Below are 18,148 nucleotides of genomic sequence, written 5' to 3'. Positions count from 1 at the left end.
CCTTCAGCCCAGAAGCACAAAGCCCTAGACACTTAACTTCCCACTGGGATCAGTGGGAATTACATGCCTAATATCTTGCATATCTGGAGCAAAGCAAAAAGCAGGTTTTACGATGCAGTCCCATGAAGCATCAGCATAAAGGACTAAGTGCTTAGAAACCTGAAGTCAAAACAACTTTGTACTTTTGAAATCCATGCCCCGTATCATATATACTCTCACTCAAGCATATAAGGAATTCAAATCTTTTATTTGATATCCATAAACCCATAAACGTTGCTATTCTATATTTCTATGCAGGAAGGCAGTTTTCCCCTAAAACATTATGCTTTTTAATAAACAACAAACTTTTAATTCTATTGCGTGAAAGGGCTACAAATATACATTTGTTAATCAAGCAGACTACACAGATATTTTTGCTTTACAACTGGCACCTATATTGCTGGTACACTTGCTGGCTCAGTTCTCAGAGCACTTTGCCCATGGAGTTTAGGTTACCACTTTCTGAAATATGGGCAACTGCAATTATTATTAAAAAAATTACGTGCTGAGGCAGGTATTGCAAATCCATTCCTTTTTTTTTGTTTCCCAGTCAGTACTCACAGAGCCCATCTGTATTCACAGTGCAGGTGTCATTGCACTCTACACCAATCTGGTGGCATAAAATAATGTTCAAAAGTCTGGTACAACTGTTAGCAAACCGGTTTTGCTCCCGTTTTAAGGAAGCCCACAGCACGGAGCTGCCATCCCGACAGTAGATGGAGCTGCGAGAATTCGCCGGGAAGTTTAAGGAAGGACAATAGTTCCGAGTGAAAAAGTCTGTTAACCCGGTACTTTGAAAACAAGTACGTGTTAAATAGAAGGGACAAATGTCGACCCTTTCCTGGAAGGAATCACACACAGACAAACCCATAAGAGGACTTGAAAACTAAGCAATCGGAAATTCTGAACATTTTATATGAATGAAGCACATGCTTAACACAAACTGTTTCATCAAAACTACACAGTACATACGTTGATGGAAAAATCCTATAGAAAAAAATTGACCAACCATGTCAGCACGTCAAACTGCCTAGTACAAGATGGTGGATGCACACGAACTAAGTGAGAACGAGAATTTAAAAAACAGACCACATCCACGGATTAGTACTTCAAAAATTTCTCTGTCAAGTGTTTCAAAGCCACTAGCAAAAAAGTCAGTTAGGACCTTTACCGGCAACAAAATATTTACTCTAAGTACATAAGAGATTTTTAAAGCAGAAGAACACTTGCTTCAAACCTAGAAAAGCCTGAAAACCGTACGGAATTGATCCTAGGAAAAAAAATTAGACGTGTAAAGGTCAATGAACACAATGATTTATTTAAAAAATAAAAAACGTAAAAACCATTTTTTTTCCTCCTTTACAGAAATGTTAAAGTCAGTCATGGGATCCGAGTAGCTTTTGTAGAAAAAAACGTAGTAGCCAGGTATCGAGTCCTTACAACAAAGGAAATTCCCCCCCATCCCTCCCCAGTTTTTACTCCAGATCAGCAAGACATTTCCCACCCCACACCCCCCCAAAAAACAAATTAAAACAAGACATTTTTCGTTGCTAGTATAAAAACGACCAAGGTCCAAGTAATAATAAAAAAATAGAGTCCATCAATGACTGTAACACAAAGTATGTGTATGTGGGGCCAGTCCATCTTCAGAGAGAACGAAGTGGCACAGGCAGCAGAGGCGACCCTCAGGGGGCATTTAGGAGCCGCTCCCACAGCAGGGAGGCATTTAAAAAGAGCTGCCGTTCGGCGGGTGAGGGGAGAAACCATTGAGAAGCTGCCCCGTATCGAAGGGAGGGCTCTCCACGCCTCCCTCCTCAATGGGTATGGGCACTCCAAGCTCAGAACGAGCCGCCCCCGTAGCCTCCCCCACCGTAACCTCCTCTGTACGGTCCACTGTTACTGCGGCCCCCCCAGTTGCCGCCCCCTCCTCCACCTCCTCCGCCGCTCTTCATGGGGCCGTAGGAGGACTGGTGCTGGCTGTAGCTGCCGAACCCGCCGTACCCGTTGCCGTAGTCGCCGCCGCCCCCTCCGCCGCCGCCTCCGTAGGACCCGCCGCCGTAGGAGCCGTACCCGCCGCCTCCGCCCCCGCCGTAGCCGCCGTAGCTGTTGTAGCCGCCGCCCCCTTTGGAGAGCCCGTTGTGATCCCGGTTGCCGGAGCCGCCGCCGCCCCGGCCCCTTCCTCCTCCTCCTCCTCTGCCTCCCCGCGAGGGCCTGGAGGAGCCGCCGCCGCCCCCGCCCGCCTGGATGTCCTCCTTGGGCACGGCTTTCTTGACCTCCACGCGGTGGCCCTGGATCGGGTGGAACTTGACCACGGCCGCCTTGTCGGCGGCGTCGTGGTTCTGGAAGTAGACGAAGCCGAAGCCGCGCTTTTTCCCGCTCTGCTTGTCGGCGATGATCTCGGCCTTCTCCACGGGGCCGAACTGGCTGAAGTGCTGCACCAGGTCCCCTTCACCCACGTCCCCCTTCAGGCCGCCCACGAAGAGCTTCTTCACCTTGGCGTGCGCGCCGGGCTTGGCCGAGTCCTCCCGGGACACGGCCCGCTTCAGCTCCACCGCGTTCCCGTCCACCGCGTGGGGGGACGCGGCCATGGCGGCGTCCGCCTCCTCCACCGCCGAGTAGGTGACGAAGCCGAAGCAGCGGGAGCGCTTGGTCTGCGGGTTGAGCACGACCACGCAGTCGGTGAGGGTGCCGTAGGCCGCGAAGTGCTCCCGTAGCCCGGCCTCCGTGGTCTGCACGTTCAGCCCGCCGATGAACAGCTTGCACAGCTGCGAGTTCTCCATGCTGCCGCCGCCGCCGCCGCCGCGCCTGGGCCTGGCCCCGAGACTCCTCCTCCTGTTCGGGGGCAGCAGCTCCGGAGGTTTTTTCCCCCCTTGCTCCGTCTTGCCGCCTCTTCCCCCCGCCGCGAGCAGCGCGACCTCAGGGCTGCGGCGGCCGCCGGCGGTGGGTCCCTGGGCGCGGCGCGGCGCCTCCGCTCCCGCCTCAGCGGCCCGGCAGCGCAGTCGGGGCCTCCCCGGTGCCGCCGCTCCCGCGGAAAGGCGGGCGGGGGTGGGGGCGAGCACAGGGCGCGCACAAAATGGCGGCGGCGGCTTCTCGGGAGCGCGGCCGGCGACTGGTGCCCACACAAAGGGGCCGCCGGGAGCCCCGCCCCCCGCGCACGCCCCGTGCTCCTCCGCGGCCAATGGGGGCGCGCCGCCAGCGCCGCCAGCCACTCAGCTTTAAGGGGGCGGAGCGGTGGGCGCGACGGACGCGCGCGGCGGCCAATCAGAGGGCGCGACCCCCGCCACGGCTCCGGGGGGGTGCGCCGGTTGAAGGACGGGGCGGGCGGCCAATGGGGGGCGCGGGACGCGCTCGGCGCGCGCCGAGCGGAGGGGCGGGGCGATGCGCCGGGCCCGCGGCCAATCGGGGTGCGCGCTGCGGGACGGCGCGCGCTCCCTCCGCGGGCGGCCCCGCCCCGCGGCGCGCGGGGGGTCGCGCGGGAGCGTTTGAACGCGGGGACCGTTGGGAGCCCTGAGGGGGGACCCGCCCGGCCCCTCACGGAGCCCCGGGCGGGGCAGGGGGGCGGGCACCGCCGGGGTCACCCCGGAGCACATCGCGCAGCACGGCGTCCTCGCGGTTCTGGGGAGATCCCATACCGTCTCTGGGCAGTCTGTGCGCGGTCACTGCACGGCAAGGTTCTGCCTCATGTTCAGGTGGCCCTTCTCTGTGCATCAGTTTCTGCCCGTCGTCTCGCGTCCCATTGCTCGGCACCCCCGAGCAGAGCCTGGTCTCTCCTCCTAAGACCCCCTTTGGACACCGACACTCCCGGACCCGCGGGCACAGCCCCGCCGGGCTCTGCTGTCCCTCTGTGTGTCCCTCGCCTCCCTCTCAGGGCATCGCCAACTGCGAATTCCTCGCTCCCCTCCGCTGGGGTTTACCCGCTCCGGTCCGTCCGCTTCCTCTTTGCTCCCTCATAGCGGTGGCTCTTCCCACCGTTGTGTTCATCCATCCCTTTTCAACACACTCCCGGTCTGTTTTCTCAGAGGGACGTTGAGGGGTCGGAGCGTGTCTCGGGAAGGGAACGGAGCTGGGAAGGGGCTGGAGCAGCAGGAGCGGCTGAGGGAGCTGGGGGGGTCATCCTGGAGAAAAGGAGGCTCAGGGGGGACCTTCTGGCTCTGCAACCCCCTGACAGGAGGGGGGAGCCGGGGGGGGTCGGGCTCTGCTCCCAGGGAACAAGGGACAGGAGGAGAGGGAACGGCCTCCAGCTGTGCCAGGGAAGAGTGAGATTGGATATCAGGAAAAAATTCTTCACAGGAAAGACTGTCCAGCCCTGGCACAGCTGCCCAGGACAGTGGTGGAGTCACCGTCCCTGGAGAGATTTAACAGAGGTGTGGATGTGGCACCTCGGGACATGGGTTAGTGGTGGCCTTGGCAGCGCTGGGGGAACGGTTGGACTCGATGAGCTCGGAAGGCTTTTCCAACCTGAAAGACTCTGTGATTCCTTCTCACTCACTTTTCCAGCTACTGTTTCCTCCCCCGTTTCCCAATCCTCTTTCCAACTCTATCACTGCCTCCTCATCCTTAAATCTCTGAAAAGGAGGTATTTTCTCAGAGAAATAACTAGAGTTCAAGGGTATGTGAGCCCTATGAAATGACTAATAGCGAGATCAATTTCCTTTCCCTTTTTTCTTTTTTTTTCTTTAATAGTACCTTAAACATTGCCAGCATGAAGACTGCAGCACTACTTTCAAATTTAGTGAATTTTTCACCAGACAGGATTTTTTTTTTTTTTTTGTCTTACAGCCACTGGGGTTTATGTTAAAAATTACACAGGAACTAAGAATGGCTTTTGCGGTGAAATGTTGTTTCCTTGAAGGTCAGTTCACAGTGTGGTTCAATTCACCCACCGTTACAGTTTTGCACTGGGCACCATGTCAGGATGTAATTCCACAGTTGTCTGAGCTGATATGCTCTGGGATTGCTTTGCTCCAGCCCTGGAATCCTGCCTTTTCCCATGTGCCAGCCTTGATGCTTGTGCAAACACACAGCAATGCACTTAAGAGAACTGAGACAGCCAAAAATAATTTTATCACGAAAAAGAACTTAAGTTTTCAGCTGCCTCAGCTTTCTGAAACAGTTTTTTTTTGCATGATCTGCTGGTGCTGGCAGGAGGAAGGAAGCAGAACTGCAACAGCCCCCTGATGGAGATGAATTGGAAATGCTCCCTTGGAGACTGGCAGACACAAGTGTAACACTGACTGTGCTGGAAGGTTGGTTAACCACAGCCCCAGAGGAAGTCCAGAGAGGCTGAACATGATGTCACATGTTTAAATCCATTTATCTCAATGCATGAACAGACACAATCATTTTATCTGGTAGAAAAGAGAATATGCTCGTAGTGTCACTGAAGTGTTTGTGGTTTAAAAATAAACAAATATATCCTACTCTATTAAATAAAAAGCTTCTTCCCAGAGGCCATCTGCAAGCTCCACACAATTACAGGAAACACAAAACTATATTTCGCTTACTAGTTATTGTAAAAACTGTGTGGCCCTTTGCCAGAAAAATTAATATGTTTCATGTAGAAAATAATCCATGAGAGTTTTATAGACCCATAATAATTTACAGCAAAAAGGAAGAAAATTTAAGAGGAGCTTCTCGTGGCCTCAGTGGATAACAAAGAAAGAGAAGGCTTGTTTGCAGCTCACTTTCTCTGCCTGAGAACAAGACAGACAAGTAGGCTAAAGAAGAGATCAGAGAAAGGAGTCACTGCTTGCATCAGGAGGAGGACATGAGGGTCTTTAAGATGTGAGTAAATCAGTAGGAAAAATAAGTCACTGACACTACTCAAGTGTAGCCCAAATCCTTCCTCTTCATTTGCACTTCTGACTCGGTTGATTAATGAAAGGAAAACGCCTTTCAGACAAACATTCCCATCACTTGCAGGTGAAAATGTCTCCTCTGACACTACAGAAAGGCCAAACTCCACTTGACCTGGTGTCCTTCTGTGGCCCTGGGGAAGGAGGTTTCCTAGACAGCTGAGCATCAGTTTCTTCTGAGTCTCCCAGACTTTCATACTTCCCAAGTCATCTGAGCTGCTGTGGAGATTCCAGCCAGACCTCTGCAATTCCTGTCAGATTCATGCCTGGTGAGGCATCCAGTCACCTGATCTGTGCAGCCAGGCACTTGTTATACACATTCCTATGAACTAGGTGGCTTTCCCTGCTCCTGAAATGCCCTTTTCCACCATACCTTTGAACTGTTTCTAACTGTAAATGAGTAAATGCATAACTCCTACATGTTTAAAAATTCCTAGGAAAGCAGCATGCAAAAGAAATATGTACTCTTCCCCTTCTGACAGGGAAGTTGCAGCAAAACATTGTTTCAATTCTGACAGCAACCTGTAGAATAAATAAAAATCATTGTGTAAGCACCTGAAATTTCTAAATTTAGGCACTTTTTCAGATAAAAGCTCCACCTGTGTCATCCACCTAAAGGAAATGTATTTCTCAAACCAGAAGCACTGGCCAAATAATGCCCTATGTTAAATGTCATCATAGGATATTTTAGTTAGAGTGTCCTTAATTAGAGTGTTAGAAAGAAACCACATCGTTTTCATGCATATAACTTCCCAGTTATTCCAGTAGAAATCATACTGTCTGGAGTCCACAGGAGGGCATCACTGCTTAAGAGATCATAAAAAAGACATCTGAACAGTCCCTTTCCAGCACTAGGCTTCCTATGCTACTATATATTCTGAGTAAAAGATGATACAAAATAAGTTATTAAGGAATTGTTTATATCAATTTTTGTCACTAAAGAAACACACTCTTGTCCTGCTCTTCAGTGAGTCCAAACTGCCAAGACAGAAAAGGAACAATGAAGTTTTGGAAAAGAGCATGAGGGGCAATAGAAGAACATTAGTCACAAGTAGCTCTTATAAATATTTTACATAAACCTTCATATAAACACAAAATTGTATTCTTTTACCTTCATATAAACACAAAATCATATTCTTTTAACTTGTTTCAACATCTTTGTTTAAAAAAAAATTAACATCTGTTGACTCTGGAAGCCAACCACACTGATATAGAACAATTTAAGTATATCACTTGGATTTTTAATGAGTTTAAGTATGTTTTTTAGTATAGTGCAGTCCTCCAGACTTAGGCCCGGTCTTACCTTTCAGTAGACAGAAAGTATTTTGAAACCCACAGGAGTCCTTCTTGCAGACATTTTGCTGAATTAGTTCTGCATTGGCTATAACAACACCATCTTAGCTACGCTTCACCCAGGTTTTTCTAACTGTGCATAGGTGGAACAGTTGGGAATATGAGAGATCAACGATAATTTCCCACATCACCCTGAGATCTGCACACATTCAGGCAAGGGTTTTTAATCTCATCATTTCAAAGAGATATTATTAGGCTTTTGGAAGTCCCACTCTTAGCCAGACCAACACCTCAGGCAGAGAGTAATTGTGCAGGTCATAAGAAGATATTTTGGGTAAAACATCCAGCAGCACCACAAGCTTCCCCATCCTGGCACCTTGGTTTAGCTACAGGTGTGAAAACTTGTGGAAGATCTACAGCTGTTTTTGAGAGAGCTCTTGCCTTTTTATCAAAGGTTTATCTTTCACTCTGTTCAACTGTTTTTACTTTAATCTGCATGAACATCAAACCTCTGATCTTACTTTGGAGATTCTAATGAATTAGCACTGGTTGGGAGAGGGGTTTTTGTTGAAAAAGACTGATTAAAAAGCACTGAGAGGGAACTGGATAGTCCTTTGTCTCCCTAAAGTTTGAACATGACACCCCTCAGGATAAAAATATCTCCCCTGTGTGAATTCTGATGGGGAATAAAACACTCCCCTCTCTTGTATCTGCTTAATGCAAAATAAGATATCTACAGATAAAAAGGTAACTACAGAATAACCCAGAGGAACTGTTTCTTCAGTAAGTGGTATCAAAGTTTATCTACTGAACAAAATCTTCCCTGAGCTCTTTGTAAGGGGAGTTTGCTGAAGAGAGAAACACACCTTTGTGAAGGGTGAAGTGGGAAGTCATCGGAGAATTGAATTTGCATCCTTTTCTTTGGACTTACATTACATTTTTCCTTAAATCCTGCCCTCCCTCCTCTTGCCTCTGAAGTTCAATTTCTCTTTCCCTCTTTCATCTTTTCACTCTTCTGTAATAATGCTTGATTTCCTTTCTTCCCTTTCCTAAAATTTTATATAAAAGCTGGTCATAATTTGAAGTGATAGGATGAAAGTAAGGCAGCAAAATATGGTCTGAAAAGTCAAGGTTCTTGTGAAGGATCAAAGAACATAGCAATGCTGTGACAGATGTGAGAGGGGAGATCTTTCACTGTATCTTAGTCCAGGATCATAAGTTTTGCCAAGGGAAGACCTGGAGCCAGCAGCAATCTCAGCCACACTCTGATCTTTCTCATCTGCAAATCTTTCATTATGTATTTTCCAGTTGAATTAAAATCTACTTGCTTTTTATTTTTTTTCCCTTAGCTATTCTGGCCTCCATCTATTTCTCATTCCACAGAACCTCTGTAGGGTGGTTTTGTGGAGCTTTTGCATGACTGACATTTAGCTTTGTTTGAACACAGCAGGCAGAGTTGTGCCATGAAGCTCAGTAAGTACCTGCCTGGAATTAGCTGTAAGACATCCATGCTATTCAAGAAATTTTAAAATGAGGTGGTGGGAAGTGAGCCTTCCAAGGCACAAAATAGCAATCTAGAATTCATATTTTGAATTCAGAAAATCAAAACTGCTATTACAGTTTGAAACATGCTGGAAAATTGAAACAGATGAACAGGAAAAACCTTTTGATTATATAAGTATTTCTTAATTAACAATTAGGACACTGAAAGATGTCATGGCATGAGAACAGCAGGGTTTGGTGCTCACAGTGTTGTTATAAAAAGACTGTAGAATGGGGAAAAAACAAACCAGAGATACACTTTATCATATTCCTCCCAAGTCTGTGAGCTATTGAAATAATTTATTTTTTGGCAGAGATCACTTTGGGTAAAAATCAGCTGGAGAAGTTCTGGAAAGATACAAAGAATTGAATCAGGATTTGGAAAGTGGAATCTATTATAAAATATGAATTAACACAGTCACACTCCTATTAGAATTACTCACATATCTCTTTGTCAGTGAGAACAGTGACTTGGCTGACCCAAAAAATCAAGATGCTAACCTTCCAGCCAGGGAGTATATCCATCTCCATCTCTGTGCCAACTGAATAAGGTCCAGAAATTAGCCAACAGTTCGTGGCATGACATAACTTTAAAAATGAATATGCCATTATAAGTAACTCATTTATAGTTAAATCAGATTTTCAAACAGTTGACTTTTCATTCTAGGCATGAGCTAATTGAGAATCAGAATTAAGAATCAGAATGAGGATGTTGTAAAGCAGTCCTCTAGAGCTATGCAGTATAATGGAGTGAAACCTAAACCCTGGGTAGTGAACACGAGTGATTTTTGTGATAATTTTTTTCCAATTAGGAAAAAAATTCTGAATCATGGAGCAGTGCTCAGACTTACACATACGCATCATTGGGGAAAAAATTACAGTGCATACTTAGCTAATATTCAGATGTTGCTAGTTTGGTCACATTAGAAGCTATTTACTGAAGATCCCTTAGTAGGGTGTTGATCTCTCCACAAAACAGGGAAATGTGCAGGGACTGTGTTTTTCCTCCATCAGAGCACATTATCTTACTTTCCTGGCATTAACTGGCACATCTGACACTAACACAGGAGATTTCCAATTATTCTTGTCTATTTTTCTAGGCCTCTTTGAAGTGCTATAAGGAATAGTGCTTATTAGGAGGAAATATTCCAGGAGAAAGACTTGGGGGTGTTGGTTGACAAGAAGCTCAACACGAGCTGAGAATGTGTGTTTGCAGCCCAGAGAGGCAAAGGCAGCAAAGGCAGCAGTGAGGGAGGGGATTCTGCCCCTCTGAGACCCCCTCCTGCAGTGCTGCCTCCAGCTCTGGAGCTCCCAAGGTAAGAACTATGTGGATCTGTTGGAGTGAGTCCAGATGAGGCCATGAAGATGCTCCAAAAGCTGGATGCTCCAAGTAGCTCTACTATGGAGCCAGGCTGGGAGAGCTGGGAGTGTTCAGCCTGGAGAAGAGAAGGCTCTGGGAAGACCTTGGAGCCCCTTCCACTGCCTAAAGGAGCTCCAGGAGAGCTGGAGAGGGACTCTGGACAAGGGCCTGGAGGGACAGGATGAGAGGGAATGGCTTCACACTGACAGAGGGAAGGATTAGATGGGATATTGGGAAAAAGTTCTTCCCTGTGAGGGTGGGGAGGCCCTGGCACAGGTTACCCAGAGAAGCTGTGGCTGCCCCATCCCTGGAAGTGTCCAAGGCCAGCTTGGATGGGGTTTGGAGCAACCTGGGCTAGTGGAAGGTGTCCCTGCCCATGGCAGGGGGTGGAACTGGGTGATCTTTAAGGGATAGAACCCTTAACACTCTGTGATTCCATGACTCTTCAGAGGTGTTACAGGTCACTGAACCAGCTCTTGGCTGATCTGCTGTTAAAGAACTCTTTCACCTGGGAAGCTGAGAAATTCCACATCTGTACTAAATCTTGCTTTCTGAGGAAGGGGCTGCACCAGGAACAAGCACTTCTGCACAGCTACATGAGAGAAGCAACTAAGCAACAGCAAAAGTTTAGAGTGATCAACCACCAGCCAAGACTCCTGCTGGGCAAGGAATCATGTAAATGCCAAAGCAAAAGGAGAACTCGAAGGACTGACATACTAGAGAATTTTTCACAAACGCATTGTTGTCAGTGCAACAGAAGTTACTACAAACTTAGACTTCAAAAACTGTCTATTATGGTGCTTCACCCATCACTTAATACTGAGCACTTTAGAAACAACATGATCATTGATAAAAAGCAAACACGATTCTGGTATCCATTAACCTGTTTTGCAAACAGACACTCCAGCATTTGACTGAAAACAACGTACCACGATCCCTCCTACCCAGCCATAGGTCCCACTCAGCATACACACCTTTGACATCAGGCTTGAACACACCAGGAGCAGCTACACCCACAGGCCTCTGATGCTGGATGTGATCTAACTCACATCCAGGTTACAGCACAATTAAATCCACACGAGGCAGCAGGTTGATGTGCCCATAAAACCGAGGGATCCCACTTTAAACACTCCCGTTTTTCCGCAGATGAAGGACTGCACAGAGTTATACTGGAAACAGAGGCGTATGTCAATAAGCAAATTGACCTTTGAAATTTTTAAATAGAATCAGAACATCTTTTAATTTTGTTGACTTATTCCCTTTATAAACACATAATGCATTTTTATGGCTTGTTCTGACGCCTATCTTGCACACTGCATGTTCAAGTCCTGATTCACTTCCTTGGGTTACAGTACAACCAGACACATAATTTCTGAAGTACTTTGGCAAAGCTTTGTTTTTGTAGTATTTTTGACATAACCAAAACCAGCAAGTTCTAGAAATGCTTTAGAAAAGTATATTCACATTGCTTGATTGTAGCATTTTTGGTTAAAATGTCAGAACTGCCAGACCACACCTAGAATAAAAAGCAATGGGCTAAACTAAAGATAAGGAAGTTTTAGGGGGAGGTGTTAAGGAGTCTTCCTAACAGTAAATTAGGCTCTTGAGTACCTAATGTAGGATTACCACAGATGGTTAAAAAACAGGCTGGATGAACACATCACAGATAGATAGAAATATATGAGAAGCAGGAGGTTTGTCTGGGGATGACAGAGGCCCCTCCACCCCATCCCTAGTTTCTGCAAATACAGTAGCATGACAACCAACAATATTTCCAGATAATTAGTTCTAAACAGCAGTTTCATCAGTATTGCTCATCCCAACAATCCTACTACTGCTTTTCAAAAATCATTCTCTCAAAAAAACACAGATTGAGATATTAGGGCTTAAGTGGACCCAGGTACTAATTCAAGAGTTTATACAGCAACTTACCACATCCTAAGAAAAACAGTTCCTTTCCTATCCCATAAATGTCCACTCTAAATATTTAGCAGGGAAACACTGAATTGAATACTAATATTTGTAAATAAGTGACTGCAAAACATATGAACTTTTACTGGAAAAACAATAATAAAAATAATGCCCCTTTTCACCATGTGCTAATGCAATGTGCCATGCTTTGCTTTTCAGGAATATTTTTGTATCTGTGGAGTATAAACTAAAATATCAATTTATAGTGAAAATCTCATTATCTTAATTACAATAAGGCAAATGATACACTTAATAGGGTGTGCATGCTCTTTCCAAGCAGGTTAATGTACAGTCATATCAGTTCAGAAAGCAATATGCCATCTGCAGATATTTATATATGAAATCCAACATAGGGAAAACATTTGTACTACAGAACAGATTAAATAATTGAGAATGAAATTGCAAGATAAGGTGTTTGACAAGGTGGAGGGAAACTGCACAGTGGAGGAAAATCCATCCCCATGACTACTGGTCCTTCCTCCTCCCTGCTCACTGCTGTTCGCCTCTTCTTGGATTCCAGAGCTTGTTTTATTCCTCAGCAGCCTTCCTGCAGCCTGGTGGATTCAGCACACTTGGAAATTGTGGATCTGTGGCTTGTTTCAGGAAGAGAAGAAGGGAGAGTTTAAGTATTGCTTTAGCAGCAGATGGCTTTGCTCCGGATTCTGTTGTACACAAAGAAGATGTTTTTGCTGGCTCTGTAAGCACAAAAAGGGAAGAGGAAAATTGTTAAAGGCAGTGTGGATATGACTTGAATTTTTCAGCAGGTAAGAAGTCAGAAAATCTGTAAAACTCTGGCAAAAGTTACTGAAATATATCTTTTAAAGCATTATTTTCTTTTGTACCTCCTATATTTAAAATTTAATGGGAAATTTCCTCCACATGTTGTCTGTGCAATACTTTGGAACTTAATTAACAATGTTTGTAATTGAAACATTTACTGGTCACCTTGAAGGGATGGGACTATTCATCTTTATCACAGGTAAGCAAATACTAAGGAAAGAAAGCCTTTTTAAAACTCATTTTATTTTAAACCTTTCTTTTGCTTAGGAACATTTCAGTGATGTTTCTGCAGACAGAGGAATGAAACAACTAGGCTGAGGGGTCTCTAACAGCTTATAGTGTTAAACTCTCACTATGGTAGAGAATCTTTTTAAAAATGCATGAATTAGAGGTTGAAGTAATTAGTTCTTTCTATAAAACACTTCAATTCTGATATCAGCTGTAGCTGTGGTTCAAGGACACTGATTCCACATTCTCTAACATTTTTTAGCTTTAAAAATACCAGTATTTATTACAATATAGTTCAACATTCAGTAAGTATTAGAGTAACTTATTTTTTTTAATTCTATGAATATTCCAGTTGTTTAACAAGACAGGTGTAATGGTTTTATTGCCAAGGAAATGTTTAAATTGCCTTGCAGAATGGCAGGTACTGCACTTTTTAACTCCCAGCACAAACCAAACAGTGCAAAGTAATTACACTTTTTCCTGAGAAAAGGACAGTGCAGATGGAGAGTGTGCCTAAAACTGATGTAGTGAGTGAACTGATTAGGTCAGTACAGAGACTTTTCCCAAATGCCAAGGAAGCCCTACCAGCCACCCTGAATCCTTGGGAGAGGACATTCAGCACTTGCTATCAAACTGTGTGGTGCAACCATGGATAAATGAGCAAGCTTAGCAAATAGTGCATAAAATATTACAAACTTGGCTCAGCCTCATGGCCTTTGAGCCCCCACAGCTTCTCCTGCTCACATAAAAAGCAGGGAAGAGCAGAGGTTGTCTCTGAAGGGATCTGCTCCCAGGCCAGTTCCCCTGCTGACACCTGACCTCTTCTCAAGAGCCAGGGCTCAGATCTGTACCAGGTGACCACCACAGGCAGTGCAAAGGGAAGGACCACCCTGGGGGCAAAGCAGCCAGACTTTGGACCCTCACACTTCTCCAGTGGCAGCAAAGCTCATCGGGGCAACAGCTGCCACTGTTGGTGGTAAATGTACCATTTACTGCCTCTTGCTCTCCCAGCACATTCATCCCTCAGTGGGACAAATCCAGCCAGGCAATTAGTGCTGCTCCAGGGAAAAGTGGTTCCTGCAATCCAGGAAAGAGGGGCTGTTGCCCAGCCACTGGGTGTGACTGTGCTCGATCCACAAGCCCTGTCCCTGCTCCTGGACTCATTAGGAGAACAGTTTTTGGAGGCTGGAGCACACATAGTCAGGTACCCAGCTCTTGTTCTTGCCCTGCTGGAGCAGGGACACCTGCAAGGGACTACAAAATCTATCTGAGCCACCAGACTTGAATGGCTTTTGCAGAATGATTGTGCAGGTTTCCATGCCATTCCCTCAATATAGCTGTAACCAAGCCAGGTGCATTATTTAGGGAGACTACAGGGCTTAATGCCAGCCCTGACCACAAATTAAGTCATATTTGGAACATCAGGGCCACGTAGAGTCACATAAATCTACAGCCACTTGCTGGTTGAAAGGGATATTTTAATCAGGATGAGAGTGGTAATAGATGCTCCAAAGGTGGTTGTGTTGTCTTTTGTTTGGGTTTGGGTTTTTTTTTTTTAGAATCTTAATTTGAAGCATCCAAACTTACATCAAGCAGAAGTATCAGGATAAAGCAGTCCAGGATATAACTCTGGCTGAAATATTCTTTGAGTCTCTGGGGGCAAGCAGCTACAGAATCATTCCCATTTGAACCCTGGATTTGGTGTTTAATTTTGTGCACGCAAGTAAAACTTTTCTTTTATTCCTTAGTGATTAGATAATGGCAATCATTTCTATGACAAGGTTGACAAATCTTTTACACATAAGCAAATTATTTCTAGTAACAATAAAACATCCGCCTGACCCTTCTTCTTTTTGTGCATCCTCTTTAACTTCCCACTGCTTCTTCATTCTCCTTTCTCCACAGGCTCTCAACACTATTGCTAGGGGTGAAGAATTATCTCCTTCCAGCTAGTTTTCCAATAACTTCAAAAAGGAATTAAGGTGAGTTAAAGTTGAGTTTTGAAAGGTATATGTGTAGAACATATACCTATTTTAAAAGTAACTGTTTTCATCCTTCTTTTTTTCCTTTCCCAGGCTGAAATAACCTCTTTCTGGCCAGAAAGCTGGTGAGCCTTTAATTTAAGATATACTTTTTCACTTGGTGATAAATTCAAGATATTCTGATGAACCTAATTCTCCTCAATAATATTAATTTTATAACAAAAGAACTGTGCTAATATCAGATTTTTTGCTTGACACCTGTTTAAGTTGGAGCTGAAAGAAGAATCAACTCTGTGTCTCTTGAGTACATGTTGCATTTAACCACAAAAAAATGTAAGGGCATCATTTGTCAAACTTGTACAACAGTGAACAGTGCATAGGGAAATGAAACAACCCTTGGTAACTCCTGACAGAGAAATAACTGTGTGTACAACTACAATTTGATCTGTGTTTGGCTTACATTTTTCTCAAGTTGAGGAAAAAGGCCATGCTACCTTCAGTGCATCAGCAGAACAGGAAACTGCCTTCAAAATATCATTCACAGAGGTGCTGAATACCACTTGAGCTCAAGCATACATAATTTTGATCAGTTCAGGAGGATTTGGTGTATTAGCTCACATTGCTTTGTAGTTCTAAAGAAAATATAAGTGTGATGTCTAAGCTAGCAATGTGATGGCAGGACCCAGTTCTTCTTTTCTGATAATACAAAAGCAACTAATTATCCTCCTTGGAATTCATTAACCTTGCTAAATCTTCAGCAGAGACAGATCTTAAAACACTTCATTCTGAAAATCAAACTTTATCCACAGTTGGTAGAAGAGGATTTGTATGAAAATGCCCATACAATTTTAACCAAAGCTGCTATCACTGCTGCTTCTTGTACACCACAGTCCCAGCTCAGTGTCAGAGCAGAACCTCAGAAAGGTGACATCCACCTCCATCCATAGATCTACATAACCCCACTAATAACCACTCACTTTGCCAGTACTGTAATTAAGGACACCAACTGCAATGACAGACCCACAGTACTCACTACTTTGAAAAGCTCCATACCAAGTATATTCTAAATAACACAAGGTTTTGTCCATAGGTTGGGAGATGCCTCACGATGGATAAAGCCATTCAGCACCCCAGTGAGATCCTGTCCAATCAAACTGTCTCTAACTTTAGCTTTTCTCAGTTTTTGAACTTTGACACATGCCAGCTTTCCTTCCTTGCAGAGTTCTTGCTTATCACAGCTTACACCGTAGTTTTACTGGTGGGGCTTTTTGGAAATCTTTGCTTGATTATTATAATAAAGAGACGGAAAGAAGCTCAAAATGTTACCAACATTTTGATTGCCAACCTCTCTATATCAGATGTCTTGATCTGTATCATGTGTATTCCTGTCACAGTTGCATACACCTTAATGGACCACTGGATATTTGGGGAAGCAATGTGTAAAATGGGTTCTTTCGTACAAAGTTTATCTGTCTCAGTCTCCATTTTCTCACTTGTACTCATTGCTGTTGAGAGGTACCAGTTAATTGTGAACCCACGTGGCTGGAAGCCTAATATTTCACATGCTTACTGGGGGATTCTTCTCATCTGGGCGCTTTCCCTCGTGATATCCCTTCCTTTTTTAATATTTCACCAATTAACAGATGAGCCCTTCAAACACCTGTCTTTCCACAGTGATTTCTACAAGAACAAGGTTGCTTGCATCGAAGCATGGCCATCTCTTACAGAGAGACTGATTTTCACCACCAGCCTGCTGGTTTTCCAGTACTGCTTCCCACTGGGGTTTATTTTTATCTGCTACCTCAGGATATTTGTGTGTCTTCGAAGGAGACGCTTTAAAATAGACAGGATGAGAGAGAACGAGAGCAGGCTGGGTGAAAGCAAAAGGATTAATGTGATGCTGGTATCAATTGTTGTGACTTTTGCAGCTTGCTGGCTGCCTCTCAATATATTCAATGTGGTTTTTGACTGGAACTACGAGGCACTAATGAGCTGCAATCACAACCTGGCATTTACCATCTGCCACCTCGTGGCCATGATCTCAACGTGTATCAACCCCATCTTCTATGGATTTCTGAACAGGAACTTTCAGAAGGATTTGATAGTATTAGCTCACCACTGCAGATGCTCAGCATCACAGGAGGAATATGAAAATATTGCCCTTTCAAATCTGCAAACTGATGCATCTAAAGGGTCTCTGAAATTAAATAATCCCCATGTGGATATATAAAATAATCCAACAGCAGTTTCCAAAACTTTGTATTTCGTTGCAGATGGCCTCTTTTCTGTAGGTCTTGGTCATGTTACCATCAAGTTTAGAGGAAGTTTTTACATTTAATTCAGCCAAATCAGGATTATGCTTCCATAGGCATACTCTTAAAGGTACTTAATGATAGTGTTAATGCTAATAAACCACTTCCAAGAGTCATAAAGATCAATAATAAGGAATTATAAACAGTATTAACATCTTACTTTTTTAATCCACAGTTTCAAAGTCACTGGCATCCAACCTTGGCTCTAAAAAATCGTTTCCATTTCAGCCACTGATGGAATGTCCTCCCTAAACACCAGCTTCCCTCAAGTAAACCCTGAACACTGTGGTGTTTTTAACTTCAACAGCCTTTCTCACAGTTTTCTGGCCTTTTGATTTTCCTGCCCTACACTGATCCCAGCCCTGGTTAATCTGCAGGTTACAGGCAGTTCACACTGTAAGGAAGGCCCCTGAATTTATCCTAAGCCTCCATCACCTTCCTTTCAGCCCCAGCATGCAGTTTGTTTTGGTTTAGTACCAGCCCAGCCCAGAAATCATATTTTAACAAGGGAAAAGGCTAGAGTTGGAATTCTATCTTTTTTTTTATGAGCACTAAAGCAGTTGAAAACTTGATTTGCTGCAAAGATGTCTTCACTGAGATTGTTCTTGCTGTTCAAGATGAAATACATATTTAGCATTTCTCCTAAAAGCATTGCATTCTCCAAACCACCAGCACAGATCATTGCTTTTGCTCTTACCATCACCACTGGTCCCTACAATAGACCTTTTAGAATCTCCATTATCAGACAAACACACTACGAATTTAGAGCAAATTTTGTTTTAGCTA

General features: G+C 44.7%; 2 protein-coding genes and 1 long non-coding RNA gene across 8 annotated transcripts in view; 1 reads left to right on the top strand and 2 right to left on the bottom strand.

The window, feature by feature from the left end:
- LOC127473877 (kelch-like protein 3) overlaps positions 1–3,329 on the bottom strand; it is a 62,075-nt gene extending 58,746 nt beyond the window's left edge. For 2 of the 5 annotated variants that reach the window (XM_051794059.1, XM_051794058.1), the window contains exon 1: positions 1,973–3,329. In XM_051794059.1, the coding sequence (XP_051650019.1) occupies positions 1,973–2,819 (847 nt within the window). In that variant the 5' untranslated portion in view covers positions 2,820–3,329. The remainder of the gene's footprint in view (positions 1–1,972) is intronic. The other 3 variants (XR_007905615.1, XM_051794054.1, XM_051794055.1) reach the window with 3 other exon arrangements.
- Positions 3,330–5,334: 2,005 nt separating this feature from the next.
- LOC127473936 (uncharacterized) overlaps positions 5,335–18,148 on the bottom strand; it is a 52,006-nt gene continuing 39,192 nt past the window's right edge. Inside the window, exons 10-11 of one of the 2 annotated variants that reach the window (XR_007905623.1) lie at positions 7,006–12,755; positions 5,335–6,973 (exon numbers count right to left, since the gene is read on the bottom strand). This is a non-coding gene — a long non-coding RNA (uncharacterized LOC127473936). Of the gene's footprint in view, positions 12,756–18,148 lie in introns of both variants that reach the window. The other variant, XR_007905622.1, reaches the window with a different exon arrangement.
- LOC127473906 (neuropeptide Y receptor type 6-like) lies at positions 12,692–18,147 on the top strand. Its single transcript, XM_051794152.1, has 4 exons — positions 12,692–12,824; positions 14,974–15,050; positions 15,144–15,175; positions 16,141–18,147. Exon 4 carries the CDS (start codon positions 16,159–16,161, stop codon positions 17,278–17,280), a length of 1,122 nt encoding a protein of 373 aa, XP_051650112.1. The 5' UTR covers positions 12,692–12,824; positions 14,974–15,050; positions 15,144–15,175; positions 16,141–16,158; the 3' UTR covers positions 17,281–18,147.

Source organism: Manacus candei, unplaced genomic scaffold (assembly GCF_025592945.1).
Source record: "Manacus candei isolate 608988 ecotype Guabito, Panama unplaced genomic scaffold, ASM2559294v1 h1tg000037l, whole genome shotgun sequence".
Taxonomy (NCBI): Eukaryota; Metazoa; Chordata; class Aves; order Passeriformes; family Pipridae; genus Manacus; species Manacus candei.
Note: the sequence above shows the minus strand (reverse complement) of the source record. Positions and strands in the feature narration are given on the sequence as shown.

Bases quoted from the DNA above. Each gene is read 5' to 3' on its own strand.
- LOC127473906 (XM_051794152.1), top strand. From the start codon at position 16,159: ATGGATAAAGCCATTCAGCACCCCAGTGAGATCCTGTCCAATCAAACT.